Source organism: Suricata suricatta, chromosome 9, assembly GCF_006229205.1.
Source record: "Suricata suricatta isolate VVHF042 chromosome 9, meerkat_22Aug2017_6uvM2_HiC, whole genome shotgun sequence".
NCBI classification, from domain to species: Eukaryota; Metazoa; Chordata; class Mammalia; order Carnivora; family Herpestidae; genus Suricata; species Suricata suricatta.
The window spans coordinates 101,487,254-101,504,575 of record NC_043708.1 but is presented as its reverse complement, the minus strand read 5'-3'; the positions used below and the strand labels follow the sequence as shown (position 1 = coordinate 101,504,575).

Genomic DNA, 17,322 nt, shown 5'->3' with positions numbered 1-17,322 from the left:
ATGAGAGGGCCTGCAAATTTTAAAACTGCCTTCAAGTACTGGCTGTCAGTTTTAACTGGACTTATTAGGCCACATTTCTCCCTATTTGTCTCTTTCCTCCAAAGGGATTCAGAAGGGGAGGTGGGCATGGAAACACCCAAAGGGAGGAATGAATAAGGTAGCACTTTCCAGCCAGCAGGCCGGGAAGATTCCAAGGGTGGCAGGACACTGTGTAAAACTGATATGGATTGTCATAGATATAGTGATCCCCATTTTACAGACGAGCAAACTAGAAAATGCAGGGCCCTCCTCTTCTTTTGTCCTTATTGCCTTTGCATTCACTGCTCAGCGCTTAGAGGTCTCCTGGGGCTCCTGGCCACCGGTGCCCTCCTCTGGGGTCCCCTGCCTGGGCCTGGCCTTGGGTGAAGTATCATGTGTTCAAACAGTTACTTCTAGCTTCCATTCACAGCTCCACTGATAGCCCTCTCACCACCTCTGATCTCAGTAGGAGTAAAAGAATCTGATTCTGGAAGCAGTGAAGGTAGTAGAAAGAACAAGGATCTTAGCGTTAAGGAGGCTTGGGCTTGATTTTTTTTTAAGTTCATTTATTTCTTTTGAGAGAGAGAGAATGAGAATGTGGGAGGGGCAAAGAGAGAGGGAGAAAGAGAATATCAAGTAGGCTCTGCACTGTAAGTGCAGAACCCAATGCAGGGCTTGAACTCATGAACCATGAAATCTTGATTTCAGCCCAAACCATGGATCTGATGCTTAACCAACTGAGCCACTCAGGCACTCCAACCTGGGCTTACATTATAAACCCACTCCACAACTTAGTTGTGCCGCCTCAAATAAGCTACTTAACCTCTCTGTTTCTTAGTTCCTCATCTAGAAAACACAGATAGTACCCTCCTTGTGTGAGGTTCTGTGCAGTGTTATTCTGGGAACAGCTGGATGTCCAGGAAACAACTGTATGTACATATACATACACAAATTTATCCTAAATTTTATGATACAAGTGTTTACAACACAACTTACAAACAACAAAGTAAATAATACGTTTTATTGTAAGTTCCAGAGAGCAAGTTGTTTCTCATAGAACATTTTCTTTGGTTTTTGCCAAACCCGTGTATCCATAGCCAATCTATGGCTGCATTTGATCCCTGAGCATAGTTCTGACAAGAATGTTGGGTGATACTTTTGTCTACATTAACAAGTGAGATAAAAACCAAACAATGAAGGCTTGTGTTGGAACTTTACTTGTTTGCCAGTGACACGAATGACTTCTTTGCTGAATTAGATAAGTTTCTGAATATCAAAAAAAAAAAATTCCTCTGTTTCTGTGCTATTCACAAAGTAGTGGCTACAGACGTGGCACCCTTTTAAGTTTAATCTGGTTTATTAAGTGATCTTCTCCAGCACTTCTTCTCCACCCCCTCCAGCACTTCTTAAGTCTAGAATCAAGAAGATCACAAACCAGTTCCTGATCTGGAGTGTCAGCCAGTTCCCAGTTCCCATGGTATCAGGACACCCACCATGGCCAATCTCAAGAATCCAGCACCCCACTGACCAGAGTTTGGAAGAGGGGATCAGTGGCACACCATTCACTAGTATTTCCCTGACACAGGGCAGAAACCACCTCAAGAGCATCAAGAATACTAAAATATAATCTGAAAAATTAGGAAGCAATAAGTTTTAAGGATTGTTTTTAAGATAACCTATTTAAACTTTTTTAATGTTTTTTATTTATTTTTGAGAGACAGCATGAGTAGGGGAGGGTCAGAAAGAGAAGGAAACACAGAATCTGAAGCAGGCTCCAGGTTCTGAGCTGACAGCACAGAGCCCAACGCGGGGCTCGAACACACAAACCGTGAGATCATGACCGGAGCCGAAGTTATATGCTTAACCAACTGAGCCACCCAGATGCCCCTAAGATAACCTATTTAAACTATAAGTTTATATAACTTAGTTTGAATATTAAAATAATACAGTTACATAGCTCTCTTTAACATCCAGCTCACAAAATTCCTTCCAGTTTAACAACTGGCTGTCATGAGCTGATAGACACCCCCAGCACCTCCGTGCCCTCCCGCCCCAAGGTCTCAGAGACTTTGCAGGTGAAAGCATTTTGTAAACAGGTTAGTGCTCTATGCAGGCTGACTGTTTTCAGGGGTGTAGTGATAATAATGGCAGCCGAGGTTTACTGAGCACCTTGGAAACACACAGGCTTTTCTCTGAGTGCTGTGTGTGTGTTCACTCGTGTTATCCATGCAGCCATGCTGTGAGGGAGGTTCTGGGTCATGCCCATTTTATAGAAAGAGGAGGTTGCTTGAGGGTTCCTTGGGCTTTATTGTGTCTCCTCAGAACCTCTTAACATATTAATATTCCCATTTTGCAGATGAGGAGCCAAGGCTCAGGGGGGTGACTGAGTTGGCAAGGGTCACACAGCTAGCACTGGGCAGTGGGATTCAGACCTGTGTCTGTCAGATGACTGGACCCTCTTCGGCCCTGGTTTCCCAAACATGACACTGTCTGCTTCTGACTTGCTCATAGAGCTTGCTCTGCAAAACCAATACTAGAGATTCACTCCTGGTGAGTTGATTTCTGTCAGTTTGATATTTTTAGCACAGTCCCCAGAGGATTACAATGGGCAACTAGCTCAGATGAGAGCCCCCAAAGCACAGCTTGAGGGCTCAGAATGTCTTGACCCAACTCCAGGTTCCTCACTGGTTAGATGAGGCACCAGTCATCTCCAGCTTGGTGTCTGTGAGGATCTAATAAGGTGATGCGTGGGAAAAGCTGACCACAAATGCTAGTTTAGCACAGACCATAGAACCAACACCACAATTGCTAGATTGGCCCAAAGCCAAAAGCTAGTGTTCCTGGAATGTCCTTGGAAGTGAATTTTCATTTCTGTCCATGCCACAAGAGCCTAGAGACAGAGTAGGTAGGGAGAGTAGGTTTTCTCTTCTGCTTTACTGGGAAGGGCGGGGTGGGGGGGTGCGGTCAGAACCATGTAGCAGCCTTCCCCAGAGGAGGAGGCCGTGAGCGAGTTAACAAATCCAAAGGCCCCGAGTCAGGGCCTTTCCCTAAGCCACAGCTGTGGGTTTTCTGGGAAAAACATGGAGCTGGGGCAGGAAACTGCTGAGACACCAGAGCAAAGATGGACATGCCCACTGTGCCAGCAGGCAGGGGTGACCCCACCAGGCACCCTTGAATCAACTAGAGGAAGGGAGGGGACATGGGAGAAGGGAGAGCACACAGGATCTAGAGTCAGCCAGAACTTGAACCCTAGTTACACTTATTACTGAGGCACCTTGGGAAAGCACTTAACCTCTCTGGGCTTCAGTTTCTTCATCTGTAAAATGAAGATGATGATGGTACCTGCCTCAGAGAGTGAGAATCAAAGTATGAATGCTTCGTAAACTAAATGCTATAGGTTGTGCTATCCTGAAACCCCAGGCTGGGTGATTTTAGGGACACAGAAAGAGCATGAGAAGCAGGCCTACTCTCTGCAAGTGTGTAGTCTTGTTGGCAACAGGCTCTTGGCAGCAGTTGGTGCTGTAGGGCAAAGTTGCTGGACAAGTGTGGCACCAGGAGAAGGAAGGAGAGCTGGACTGGGTATTTAGATGGTACTTCCTGGAGGAGATAGAATTTTGGCTGGGCCTAGAAGGATGGGTAGAAGTTCATTAGGCAGATGATAAAGACTCTCATTCTGGGCAGGAGAGACATGATCAAGGAAATAATCACAGAGATGATGCTGGGGCGCCTGGATGGCTCAGTCGGTTGAGCAGCCAACCTCAGCTCAGGTCATGATCTCACAGTTCGTTTGTTTGAGCCCTGTATCGGGCTCTGTGCTGACAGCTCGGAGCCTGGTGCCTGCTTTGGATTCTGTGTCTCCCTCTCTCTCTGCCCCTCCCCTGGTCATGCTCTGTCTCTCAAAAATGAATAAATGTTAAAAAACAAAAAAAGACTATGCTAACAGCCACAGGCCACATTATATGCCCTGTTTGATCCTCTTGGTAACCCTCATGGGGTAGGTTTTATTATCTAATTTATTACTGCTAATTTATAGGTGAGAAACCCGTGGCTGACAGGCTAAGTAACTTGCCAGTGTTGGACTGCTGGTAAATGGCAGAATTGGGATTTGAATTCAGGTTCTAAGGCTCTTAGCCATGAAATCTCTTGATTCCCTAAAAGCAGAATGCTCAAGAGATGCATATGTGGTTTGTTCATTTGTCCAGCAAACAATTCCTGAGCACTTACTACAATGCCAGCCACTTTTGGGTGCTAGGGGTGACAATGAGAGGCAAGGCCCCTGTCCGCCTTGTGGGGTTTCAGGATAGTGGAGAGAGAACATAAGGAATTATAGTGCAGTTGGTTCTCTGCTGGAGGCCTGTCCGGTACCACACAGGCCCTGATGGGAAACAACCAGCTGCACATGCCGGAGGGGAGGTCACAGAAGATACTCCAGTGTATGTGTTGGAGTTGGGCACGTGGGGGGGAGGGGGCGGAAAGCTGGTGAGGAAGTCCATTCCAGCAGACTGAACTGCAGATTGGGGTAGGGGTGATGAAGAGGTCAGTTGGTGTATGCCAGAGGGGTGAGTGTCCAGAGGTAGGAGAGCCTTGAATGCCAGACACAGACAGACCTAGAGCCTTACGCATAGGCCACACTAGAGGCTTGCGAGAAGGGGCTGCCTGTGGTCTCATCCACAGTGTGGCAGGGGGAGAGTTTGCTGCAGCACCATGGAAACCACCCAGACAGGCCTGGCAGCCGGCAGCCTTGCTTTCTCAGTTTGCCCAGCACTTCCTGAATAATCTGAAGCCATGCTGAATATTTGCAATGAAGGTTTGTATGCGGCCTCCTTGTCCCCATAGCACGTACTGCCTGGGCCCCTGCTCTGCTGAGCTAAGCGGCCTCACTCAGTGATAGGTAGCCTATGCGGGCACCTAGAGAAGACACTGGGCAGGGGGTCGGCAGACTTGGGCTCTGCTCCTTGCTCAGTGACCGTGGCAGTTTGTTGACCTCTTTGAGCTGCTCTGTAACCATGAAGGAACTAAATGATCTCAGATCCCTTGCAGCCTCACCATTGTGAACATGGTAGGGTGAAATCGGGGTGAGGATGAGTGGGATAGGAGGCAGGTCGGTGAGAGGGCATGGTCTGCAGGTGTGCACAGGTGACTCAGCAGGGATGTAGTAAGGTTCCCAGGGCTGACTGTTGTCATTGCTACATCCCAGAGAGGAGCAGACAAACATAGCCACATGGATTTGAAAACTTGCTGGGCATTGATCCTTATGTGGACTGTCTTTCTGAAGCTTCAGAGCAACCCTTTGCCATGGTAGGTGTCTCATTTTACAAATGGGAAACCAGGTTGCAAGAGGTCCAGTGACTTTGACCAGGTTTCACTCAAGTCTTTTGCACCTTACTGTGTAGCCCCTAGAGGCTGCCTTCATCCTGCAGAGGCTCTTGAACATGCTGTACTGGACTGGCGGGGATCACCCACTCACACGCACATGGATTCTGCCAAGAGGACCGGCTTCTGGCTGGCAACACAGCAGGCACCTCTGACCCAATCCACTGGGGCATGGAGGGGCATGTTGGCCTCTCCCACAGCTGCCTGCCTGGTGGGCCGAGCTGGGTGGATTTGTTTTGACAGGTGAGGGCAGTTTCACCTCCTGGTGGCAGCTCCACAAGCCCCGTGCTGGGCAGTGGGGGCACCTATGGGAATGTGATCCTTCCTTCCAGCCATGCTTTGGAGGTGATGTCAAGTATGTGGGTAGTAGTTGGTTGAAACAAATAAAGCTGGAGGAGAAGGGCAGATGGATAGGACCACACTACCCCAGAGGGCAGCCTGACTGTGGTCACAGTGCGTTGTTTTTCCTTCCTGACCAGGAGCCAGGAGACCTAAGCATCTGTATGTCGTGCCTTGGGGCCCAGAGGAGTGGGAATTTACCCAGCCAGCGTGGGAGGTTATGTCGCCTTGCAGTTGCAAAGGCTAGAGTTTGAAGGGGCTCTTGATCCCATCCAGTGTCTATTTTAGAACTGAGTGGCTGAAACCCAGAGGGAGGAAGTGATGTGCTTAAGTTCACATGGCCTTATATGGTGGAGGTGAAACTGGAATTTCTCACTACCCAGGCCCAGGATCTTGTCTAGTGCCTTACCCTATTCAGGAGTGGAGAAGCAAAGAAGCTTAGAAAAACCCCTGGGGGAACTTCTGCTTTATTGGCCCTCAGGTTACCCTTGGGGATCCTCCCCTAGTCATCTTCCTTCCTGGCCCAGGCCTCTTGAAGCCCTATGGGGAGGAGGGCACTAGAACCCCCCTAGTGGTGGTGAAGGGCCTCCACTGGGCAGAAAGGGAAGGACCACTCGTTCCCAATTCTTTCCGGGCACATCAGCATATTTCAAGGGGACATCCAGGATGCAAGACCTCATAGGGAATGCCAGAAAACAATGCTGATCTGAATTTTCCCAGAGAGGCCACCACCCAGGAGAGCAGGGTCACAGAGAGACAGCCTGTAACGTGGGATCACTTGCTCATAAGCATTATCAGCGCTAAGGGGGTTGGAGCACAAGGTCAGGGGCCGCTTCATTGAAAAGTAAGGGAGTAAAACGAGTCAGGGATGCGGCACAGTCTCGGAAAGTGTGGGCAAGAGTAGGAGAGACATTCTAGACAAGGGGAAGAGCCGGAGCAAAGGATGAAACTGAGCTGTCATTCTGGGTGTGGTAATACCCACCTTGAGGGGATATGGGTCTGGTGCAAGCACATGATGGGCGGTGAGGCTGGGAAAGTAGCCTGGGATGGTCACAGCAGAGCCTCAATGCCTCAAATATCAGGCAGGGCACCTTGAGCTTACTCTCATGGTCAGTGGGACTGCTGAAAATATTTAACCAAACTGAATGATGTGGTGGTGAGCAGGGACTGGACTGCCCAGGAAACCCGGCCTGACGCTGCCATTATGAGCTGTTGGACCTTGAGCCAGTGCTTTAGATCTCTGAGCCTCTGTTTCCTCATCTGTGAAATGGGTATGATAACAGTCTACCACTCAGAATGATTGCAGGATGACATAGAACACTAGTGTGCTGTTCGCCTTGGTAAATGTTTGGAAAATAACAGCCTCTGCTTTGCCTCCCGGTTAGTGGAGGCTGAGGTAGCAAGAAGGAAGCCCTTCTGAAAGCCGAGAGGAGCTGCAGATATAGGATCTATTTTACTGTTTTGCTATGTTAGTGTCTACTCCCAGTCAGGGCAGGTCTGAGCCAGAAGGTACATTTGGTCCAAATGGCTCAGAGTGTGAGTGGTAAGGTGAGGAAAGAATGTGGGTCCTGACACCCACTAGAACATTCCTGCTGCCCTACAGTCACCTCTCAGCCTGAAACCCACAGCCCACATCACTTTATCCAGAATCTCCTTGGGGACTCTTCAGACCTCTCTTCTCTCCTTAAAATGAGGAGGTACAGCCCAGGAGATCCTGAGACTCCTTTTCTGAGCCTTTGGACCCAGGGTGAAGGCAGGCCAGAATGGCGCTTGGGACCGCTCACCTGGGTGAAAGCGTCACTGGAAGAAAAGGCATGCAGGGATGGGAAGCAGGTGCCAGGGAAGGAAAATAGCTATGCCTGAGCCAGGGTCCAAGCCTGCCCTAGGCTGCCAGGCTGGAGCAGATACCCACTTCCCCCTGGGATAGATTTCCCAGGACCCTTGAAAAGCAGGAAGATCATTTACATTGTGTTATAATGGAAGCTTTGGAGTCCAACAGACAGAGGTTAAAATCCCCGTGTCCAGGGACCCTGGGTGGCTCAGTCAGTTGAACGTCCAACTTCAGCTCAGGTCATGATCTTACAGTTAATGAGTTTGCACCCCACATCAGGCTTGCTGCTGTCAGCGCAGAGCCTGCTTAGGATCCTCTGGCTCCCTCTCTCCCTGCCCCTCCCCCACGCTCTCTCACTCAAAAATAAAAAACAAAACAAAACATTAATATCCCTATGTCCACAAGCCAGTATTTCAGTCTTGGTTTCCTTCTGAAACAAAGGAATGATAACATCCACTGCATAAGATAGCTGGAAGGTTTCAAGGAGGTGTGAAGTATGTCATGGCCTTGGTCAGCACGCTGCAGCTAATGGCAGCTGTCTTCGCTCAGGGAGCAATTATTAAGCACCTGGTGGGTGCCAGGCTCTATACCAAGCTTTAGGTAGTTGGTAGAAACAGAACCCTCAGGAAGCTTATAACCCAGTGTGAAGAGACAGATAAATAAGCGACCACCTTGAGACAGCACAAGACACACTGAAGTGGGGGCAGCACAGGATGTTATGGGAACTGGGCAGGAAATGTGTGTGCACGCATGTGTAGGCCTTCTGGAGGAGGTACTATTTTTATTGAAATGTGAATAGGAAATTAGCCAGGTTTGAGACAGGGACTGTGCAGGAAGAACATTCCAAGCAGGGGAGAAGTCACCTGCTATGTGTTAAGTTCTTGGAGTGGACAAGAACTTTCGGGGACAGGAAGCACTCAGGTAAGAAAATGTGGCCTGACCCTGAGGTTTTCACCAGCCAGTGGAGAGGCTATTTCCCCTGGACTGTAGGACACTGAGGTAAGACAAGATAAGGCCAGGATGCTTCTCACCTCTGAGAGCAATGCTGCTTGGGAGAATTCACCCTCCAATTGTTTCTCCTTCTTCTCCCATGTTCCCTTCCCTTTTCCTCCTGCGCCATTATCCTGGGCGTCACCAGGTCCAGTGTTACTGCTTTTGTTCACTAAGGCTCCCATCCTGATTCAGTGGTCAGGTGGTCATGGTGGTCAGGAAGACCTGGACCCTGACCCTCTGCTGCCCCGGAGACAAGCCTCAGGGTCATTCTCCAGAGGAGAGGGGACTTTCCTAATAAGGGAACTAAGGAATGTGGTAGGATGGAGGGGGGAGCCCCCTGATGAAGAGACAGTGGGCAGTGGGAGGGCACAGCTTGCCGCATGGGGTTCCAAGACACTAGGGTCCATGAGCAGCCATTCAAGGGATTGGGGACACCGGAGTGGAGCCCTCTCTCTTGTCCTATCTCCTGACCTCCCCCTCAGTCTCCTTTCTGCAGGACTTAAGACCCGGCTTTGCCCTGGGAAAGGACTTTGACACATTTTCACAATAAAGTTGAGAGAAATCTCCAGAGGGGAAAAAGGATAAACAAGCTTTAAAAAATGCAAAAGGAAATGTATTATTTATTTATTTTCAAAGTGGGGGGAGGCCTCAGCCAACTCGTTTGAGTGAAAGTTTCCAGCCGCTCTGACATGAGGTCACAGAGACTTCAGGGAGCAGGGGTGTCTTCAGGGCAGATTCAGAATCGATTCAGCTAACAGGGCCGCCCTCAGCCTGCCAGCCGCTGTGCTCTGCACTGCAGGGGTGAACATGCAAAGACCTGACTCCTCCCTCCCGCTGAGAGTCCGGTCGAGGAGCTAGGACAAAGACAGCAAGGACTGGTGGACAACGGAGAGAGTGTGACAAATGTCATAACAAAAAAGTTCAGATAAGCACTGAGGGGATGGGGGGAGAAGAGAGATTCATTTCCGGTGTGTGTGTTGGGGGCTTGGATGGCTCAGTCAGTCACTGAAGAAAGCCTTCAAGGACTAGCTGAGTTGAGTTAGACTGAAGCTCAGTTAGGATTTTTAAGGGCACAGATCAAGCAGAAGGCTTTCTAGGTAGAGCAGGTAATGTGAGCAAAAGTACAAGGTGAGAGATTCTTCTTTGAGAAATAGGGATGTTTGGGGCACCTGGGTGGCTCAGTCAGTTAAGCATCTGACTTTGTCTCAAGTCATGATCTCACAGTTCGTGAGTTTGAGCTGTCTCAGATCATGAGCTCACGGTCCTAAGTTCGAGCCCCACATCAGGCTTTGTGCTGACAGCTCAGAGCCTGGAGCCTGCTGTGGATTCTGTGTCTCCCTCTCTCTCTGCCCCTCCCCCGCTTGCACTGTGTGTGTGCGTGTGTGTGTGTGTGTGTGTGTCTCTCTCTCTCTCTCAAAAATAAATAAACATTAAAACATTTAAAAAAAAGAAATAGAGATGTTTGATTTTCTTAAACATATATTTATCTATCTATTTAGGTATTTATTCATCCATTTAAAACTGCTTTATTGAAATATAAGTCACATACTATACAATTCACCCATTTAAATTATATAACTTAGGGGCACTTGGATGGCTCAGTCAGTTGAGCACCTGACTCTTGATTCCTTTTTTTTTTAAGTTTATTTATTTAATTTGAGAGAGAGAGAGATAGACGGAGAAAGAGCATGAGCAGGGGAGGGGCAGAGAGAGAAGGAGAAGAGAGAATCCCAAGCAGGGTCTATACTGTCAGCGTGGAGCCCGACCTGGGGCTTGAACTTATGAGCCTTGAGATTATGACCTGAGCCAAAACCAAGAGTCAGACCTCAGCCAACTAAGCCACCCAGGTGCTCTCTGACTCTTGATTTCATCTCAGGTCATAATCCCAGGTTTGTGGGATCGAGCCACACATTGGGCTCCTTGCTGAGCATGAAGCCTGCCTAAAATTATCTCTGTTTCTCTCTCCCTCTGCCCTTCCCCACCTCTCTCTAAAATTAAAAAGAAAAAAGATAATAAATAAATAAATTAATTAAAGTGTACTATTTACAAAGTTGTGCAACTAATACCACTATCAATTTTAGAAAATCTTCATCACTCCACAGTGAAGCCCCATACCCATTAGCAGTCACTCCCCATTTCCCCAGTCCTGAGCAACTGCTAAACTACATTCTCTTTCTATGGATTTACCTATTCACAATATTTCATATAAACAAGATCATATAATACATGGTCTTTGGTGCGTGATGTTTTCAAAGTTCATCTATGCTAAGATATAACTATTTCATTCCTTTTTATTTTTTGTCTGCCTTCTTTCCTTTTTATGGCTGAATAGTATTCCACTATACAGATATACTGTGTTCATCAGTTGAGGGGACATTTGTCGTGTTTCCATTTGGGACTATTATGAATTGATGTTTTTGTGTGGATGTATGTTTTCAGGACATTCCACTTTGAAAAAAAATTTTTTTAAGTTTAGTTATTTTTGAGAGCATGAGATATAGAGTACGAGCAGGGGAGGGGTAGAGAGAGACAGAGGGAGACACGGAATCTGAAGCAGGCTCTAGGCTCTGAGCCATCAGCACAGAGCCTGACTGGAAGCTTGAAATCACAAACCTTGAAGTCATGACCTGAGTAGGAGTTCAACACTTAACCAACTGAGCCACCCAGGAGCCCCAAGACATTCCACTTTGAATGAAATCTAGGACAGTCACGATGTGGAGCGGGAGGGGAGAAGGTAAAGTGGAGGGACCTGTGCACCCCTTCGAGGGCTCTGGGCAGTTGGGTGGGAGTGAGAAGGGCAGGCACACAGGGCAGGCTTCTGTTCTGGCCTCCCTGGGAGTCTGCAGTGTATGAGACAGGGCCATCCCCCACCAACACACACCCACATACACCCACATGGTTGTGTCAGACCTGGCAGCTGTTTGCTGCACTGGAAATAGCCTGGGCAGCTGGTATTTTCCCTGGAAATCAGGTGCATTCTTTTCCGGTGTCCTGCTGAGGGCCAAAATTAGTTAAACACAGAGAGAAGTGTGAGCTACATGGTTAGGCCAAAGGAGGGGAGTTTGTCAACAGGAAGCTGGCCAGCCAGGGGAAAGAGATGGTCAGGAAGACAAAGGTTAAGAAGCCAAGTGTAAACCAAGGCTAAGCAGCTAGGCTCCCACCCCTACCATCCTCACACAGAGGCGGTGGTTTTGTTTACAGGAAATGCTTGAAGTTTCTCACTGGCCCCATTTAACAGATCAGGAAACAGAGGCACTGCTTTGACGGCTCTGCCATTCAGAGACAGAAAGGAGTCAAAAAGCTAAGTCTCTGGTTCTGCTGTGAGCAGCAGAGTTCATAAAACCCAGGCCTTGCCCTCAGTGCTATGCCTGTCTTTGAGGTCACAGGAGAAGACAGGACACAAAAACAAGAAAGAATTTTAGTCTCCCAAAAGAGAACACCACCCAACCGCAAAGCAAAAACACAAAACAGGGATTTAATTACTGTCCTTTCCTCGTTTGCTTTTTTGTTTGTTTGTTTGTTCTCCAGCCAGAAAACATTATGTTGTTAGACAAGAATATTCCCATTCCACACATCAAGCTGATTGACTTTGGCCTGGCTCATGAAATAGAAGACGGAGTTGAATTTAAGAACATTTTTGGGACGCCAGAATTTGTTGGTGAGTTGTAGGCCTGTTTCTCTCCTGAAAGCATCTGGGATCAAAGGGTAGAGAAATTCTGTGAACAAATCCTATGTCTGTTTGAGAATCTGGGCTGAGAGATGGTGCCTTGGAGAACCCTCCTTGGAAACCTAATGGGTGGGGAAGAAAATGTCCTGCTGGTCTTCTGGGTAAGGGTCCAGGTGCTGGTGATGAGCACCTGTGGGGCAGGGGGAGGCTCGGTGGGGCTAGAGGCCTTTGCAGAGTCAAACCTTCCCAGAGCTGGCCCCACCTCCTGATTTTAGACAAATTTATTGTGAAGATTTAAAATTACCTCGCCCTCTGGCATTCCCATAAACTCAAGTTTCTCTGGAATAACTCTTAACTTCCTGAAAAGGAAAAGGGAAATCATCTGCCTAATGCCAGATCCACCCACTCACCTCTCCTGGCCTTTATTCACTCGTGGAGGGCCCTGCTCCAGGAGAGCCCTGGCAGCTCTCTCTTCCCTCTGTTTCTCTCAGCCTTGGTTCAGGCTCCTCACGGGACTGGGGCTGCAGGCTGAGGGTCCTAGAGACACAGCCTTATAGAAGGGAGAGGAATGAGAATTGAGGACCACTGTCTGTCTGCTTTGGGAGTGGAAGTGCTCTTGGAGATGGAGGGAAGGGGCATGGTCTCCTCAAAATTTGGGGACTGAAACTTCTGACACAGTCTAATCAAAAAGGAAAACAGAATGTGCCAGATCATCCATTCTGACAGATTATCAGGTCACACATAGGAGCCCCACAGCCACTATGGAATGGGGTGCTATCAAGGCTCCACAGAGGAACCTTGCTGTGTGCCAGGCACTGTGTCAGTGCTCTACCGACATCATCTCAGTTAATCTTCAAACAACCTCATGAAGCAGATTTAATTCTTTTCTCTATCAGATGCTTTGTTCAAGTCAAAACAACCAGTAGGTGGTAGAACTAAGATTCAAATATGGATGCATCCAACATCAGAGCCTGTGCTCTTTTGGTTACACTGGGTTGTCTCTCTAAAAAGACCTTTTCCCCAGGGGGCTTACAATTTAGTTGTGGAAACAAGACATCAAACGACCAAGTAAGAGTGCTAGAAGGATCCTTTTAGGTCATCTGGTCTAGTTTAACAAATGTGGAATTGGAAATCTGAGGGATTGTAGTGAAGGTCAACCAATGGTTATTCTTCATTCACTGTATGACAGGTATTAGGTGAGGTACTGAGGACAGAGTGATGGTAGGAAGCCGCACTCAGAATGACACATCCAAGGTCACACAGTGAGTTGGTGGCAGAACCAACTTGAACCTAGGGCACAAGACATATATTCTTGAACTTTGTCCAAGACAGCAGTTGCTGCCCATCATTCACATATATGGTAAAATGCATATATTTATTTACTTAAGTTCAGACCAAGTGTTAACAGTAAATGGTTCAACTAGAGTTTCAGGGCAATAGTGGAAGAGGTGCCACCACACAGGATGTGATTATTATAAAGTGAATGATGGAGACATTTCTGAAAGAGTATTCAAACAAGGTATCCACTCTGGCAAAGTCACTGGGACCAGTCATGCCCTGGAGTCAGTGAGAGACAAAGAGCTGGTATTGTGGGTGAGAGAAGTGTGAAGAGGGGTGGGGACAGAGGCAGGGTAGAAGAGGAGTACATCCGAGGCTCAGTCTTTCATAGCAGGGGGTAGGACCAGAATTAGTACATTTATCTGAGACAATTCACTGTCCACTCTGGATGGAGCAGAGAGTTCCCATCAGAATGGCCATGTGAGTGGGCTATTGATAGGAATGGCCAGTCTATGGATGGTTTTTTTTCCCCCAGTGATTCGCTGTTAAATGTCTAACAACTGGGTCTCCAAAACAAAACACAACCCTAATTTATAGCATTTGCCAATGTTAAGCTATCAATTTGTCACTAAATTCAGAGTTGGGAAGAGATACACACAGTTGACTCTTGGGAGCCAGTATGACCCAGCTTCAGCCCAGAACCAGTTTTGTTTCTACCTTACAGATATACAGGGTACCTTCCCTAGGCTTCTGCCCAAATTATGATGACTTTCTTTACCCAGGACTCCTGAGAAGCAGGTTATAATCCCTTGTTCTACTTCCAACATTCCTTTGAAACTTCAGCCTGAGACACTGTATTAAGAAATTACCATCAGCTTCTAGGAGCGTGGTGGACCCAGTCTTCCCTCCTGCAACAAAAATGGATTCTTGAGAAAAATATTCTTTATAATAAAATTCTAGACTCATGGAAAATATTCTTTATAATGAAATTCTAGACTCATGGGAAATAAGAGAAATCTTTAAAGGTAGTAATTCCTCCAGCATCACCTGTCCCATCTCCAAAGCCAGTGAAATATGAGCTCAGGGCTGGAGCTGGGAGCAGCAAGAAAATTCAATAGGAGGACCTCTCCCAAAGGCAAGTATATGTATCAGCATTTCAGTCAGAGACTAGCAAGACTTAGACATCCAAGGACGTAAGATATTGAAATTATCTGATGTTGACTGTAAAATAAAGTGAATGTATATAGAAACAAAAGAATCACAAGAATTAGCAAGCACCAAGAGACTTTCAAAAATGACCAGGCAAACGCTAGAAAGAACCAGAAAGAACTTTAAGAAATTCCATATATACTCCTAAAAATTTAAAACTTAGTAAATGAGTTAAACAGTAGATTACATACAGTTGAAGAGACAGAGAATTGAAAGGCAGAGCTGAAAAAAAGTAGCCAGAATACCACAGAAAGACCAAGACACAGGAATATGAAATAGAGGACAAGGAAGAGGGTAAAAGTGGAAAACCTAACACATGCATATTTTGAATCCCAGAGGAGGAAATAGAGACAACAGATGATCAACATTTGAATAAAATGGCTGAGAATTTTCAGAACCGTTGTGAAAACATGCATTTCCAGATACAGAAAGGACAATGTATATCAAACAAAAAAAACAAAAATAATCCATTATAGTTACACTGCAGTTAACATTATAGTTAAACTATAGGGTACCAAAGATAAAGAGATCATTAAAGCAGCCAGAGAGAAGAGACATAATATACAAACAAACAAACAAACAAACAAATAAATATTTAAATATTTGACAGTGTACTTCTCTAAACAACAATAGAAGCCAATGTCCAATAGAATGTTATCTTTCAAGAACTAAGGAAAAATTAAAAACCAATGATTAGGGAGCATCTCTCTATTTGCTAGATGGGACGTGGCCCAGTTCATCAGTTGCTTAATAAGGCCAATTAAAAATCTTCACAATTTTTTTCAAAAAAAAAAAGACTCATAACTCTATGTCCAGCAAAAATTATATTTCAAGAATGAGGATAAACGATTCAGACAAATCTCAGCAAAAACCAAAAATTCGAAAAAGAACAATGAGACAAACCATAAAACAATTAAACAACCAACAAACCTTTATTAATAAGCTTCTAAAGATGTGCTTGTGAATTAAATGTCCTCTGAAGGGAGGCCTCAGTGCAAGAAGTAATAGAGCAAAGAAGTCAGTAAACATTAGGCAAATATAAATATTTTCTGTTCAAAACGATGATGATGACGATGCTGCGGCCACCGAAGATGTTTACTTGTGGGGTTAAAAAACAAAGCTAAAAACTGAAGAAAATAATGTTAGATTGGAAACAGTGCTTGAAATGAGTGTTCTAAGGCTTTTGTATTGTTAGATGAGGGTCAAAAGATCGCTTATGGTAGAATTTGTTATATAGCCATCGTAAAGTCTCAAGGGTGGCCATTACAAAACTATAAGTAGGGAAGCAAAACAGTAAGAGAAGTAAAAACAAAAACAAAAACAAACCAAACAAACAAAAAAGAAACAACAGCAACAACAAAACACCAAGAAAGAAGAAGAGCACAGGAGAAAATGGACAAGCAAAAGCACATTGAGACCAGAAGTGAATGTATATGTGTGTCAAACAGATAAGCCTGTAAAGTGAGTTGTGCTTCTCAAACTCTCTTTGATGAAAGACTTACAAATATTTTTCTTCACTCTCTTCTGGACTGCTTCTTCAGTGAAGACACACACAAAATAAACCCCTAGAAAAATCATCACAATTTGAATGTCATGGCAATGTCAAGTTGCTATACAGGTTTCTAAAAGCTTACTCCCATTTCTGGACCTACTGTGCGTGGACCAGTGACTATTTGTCTTCAGACCACACTTTGAATCACTGTGCTAGAGAATGTCTTTCGTGTTTGTGAGAAGTGTGCAAAAAAGTTCACAGCATTGTTCTGATAAAAATAGAAAAGGAAACCATCCAAATGATCACTGAGAAGACAATGAAAGATGATACATTTTCTCACAGTGGACTATTACATAGCAGTGAAAATGAAAGACCACAGATCAGATGAACATTCAGTGAGCACTAGAAGCATAATGTTAGGGAGTGAGGGGATCAAGTGACTATATTCTCTCCAGAATGACATCACTTTTATGAAGCTAAAAAATAAGCAAAGCCATAAAAGTGGTTCCTTGTGTCTCTAATTAGGGACAGGTGGGTGGTGGTCACATGCTATAGATGCAGTGGTTTTGACATTGTTCTAGATGAACCATTGTAGCCTTTACCTCCCTCTCCCATTTTCCATTATGATTAAACAGGCTCAGCCTTTCTCTCTTCTCTAGCTATTGCCCTCTTTTTCTCCTCCATTTCCTGGCCAAGGTTTTTTGTAGCATTGTTGACAGTATTATCTCTACATTCTACAGTCAGGGCACTCTCTGGACACTATATACTTTCTAAGTGCTTGCCTGCTTGATCTTTGGGTGGCATTTGCTCCTCTTGTGTCCTGGATAGAATGTTCTTTCCTAGATTCTGCACCCAGTCTTGGTGAGTTGCCAAGACTTGGACATTGCCATGACTTGGTCAGTCTTGATCATCCATACAGCTCCTGTTTCCACCTTTATGATGACTCCAGATTTGATGGCTCCGGCTTACCCTCCAATACCCAGGACATTTTTGCCTGGGTGCCCCTCAGGCACCTCAGGTTCATCATCTCATTGGCCCCAGATTGTTGTCATTCTCCTCAGGGGGTGGTGTCCCTTTTTCAGATTGGATTCAGGAATATGGATTCTCTCTCTGCCTTCTCTT

At 46.0% G+C, this 17,322-nt stretch overlaps 1 protein-coding gene across 9 annotated transcripts in view; it reads left to right on the top strand.

Moving 5' to 3' along the window:
- DAPK2 (death associated protein kinase 2) overlaps window positions 1-17,322 on the top strand; it is a 116,277-nt gene that overhangs the window by 77,143 nt on the left and 21,812 nt on the right. For 8 of the 9 annotated variants that reach the window (XM_029951063.1, XM_029951061.1, XM_029951062.1 and 5 more), the window contains one exon: window positions 12,083-12,212. In XM_029951063.1, coding sequence (XP_029806923.1) covers window positions 12,083-12,212 — 130 coding nt within the window. Of the gene's footprint in view, window positions 1-8,174; window positions 8,483-12,082; window positions 12,213-17,322 lie in introns of those variants that run through there. The other variant, XM_029951065.1, reaches the window with a different exon arrangement.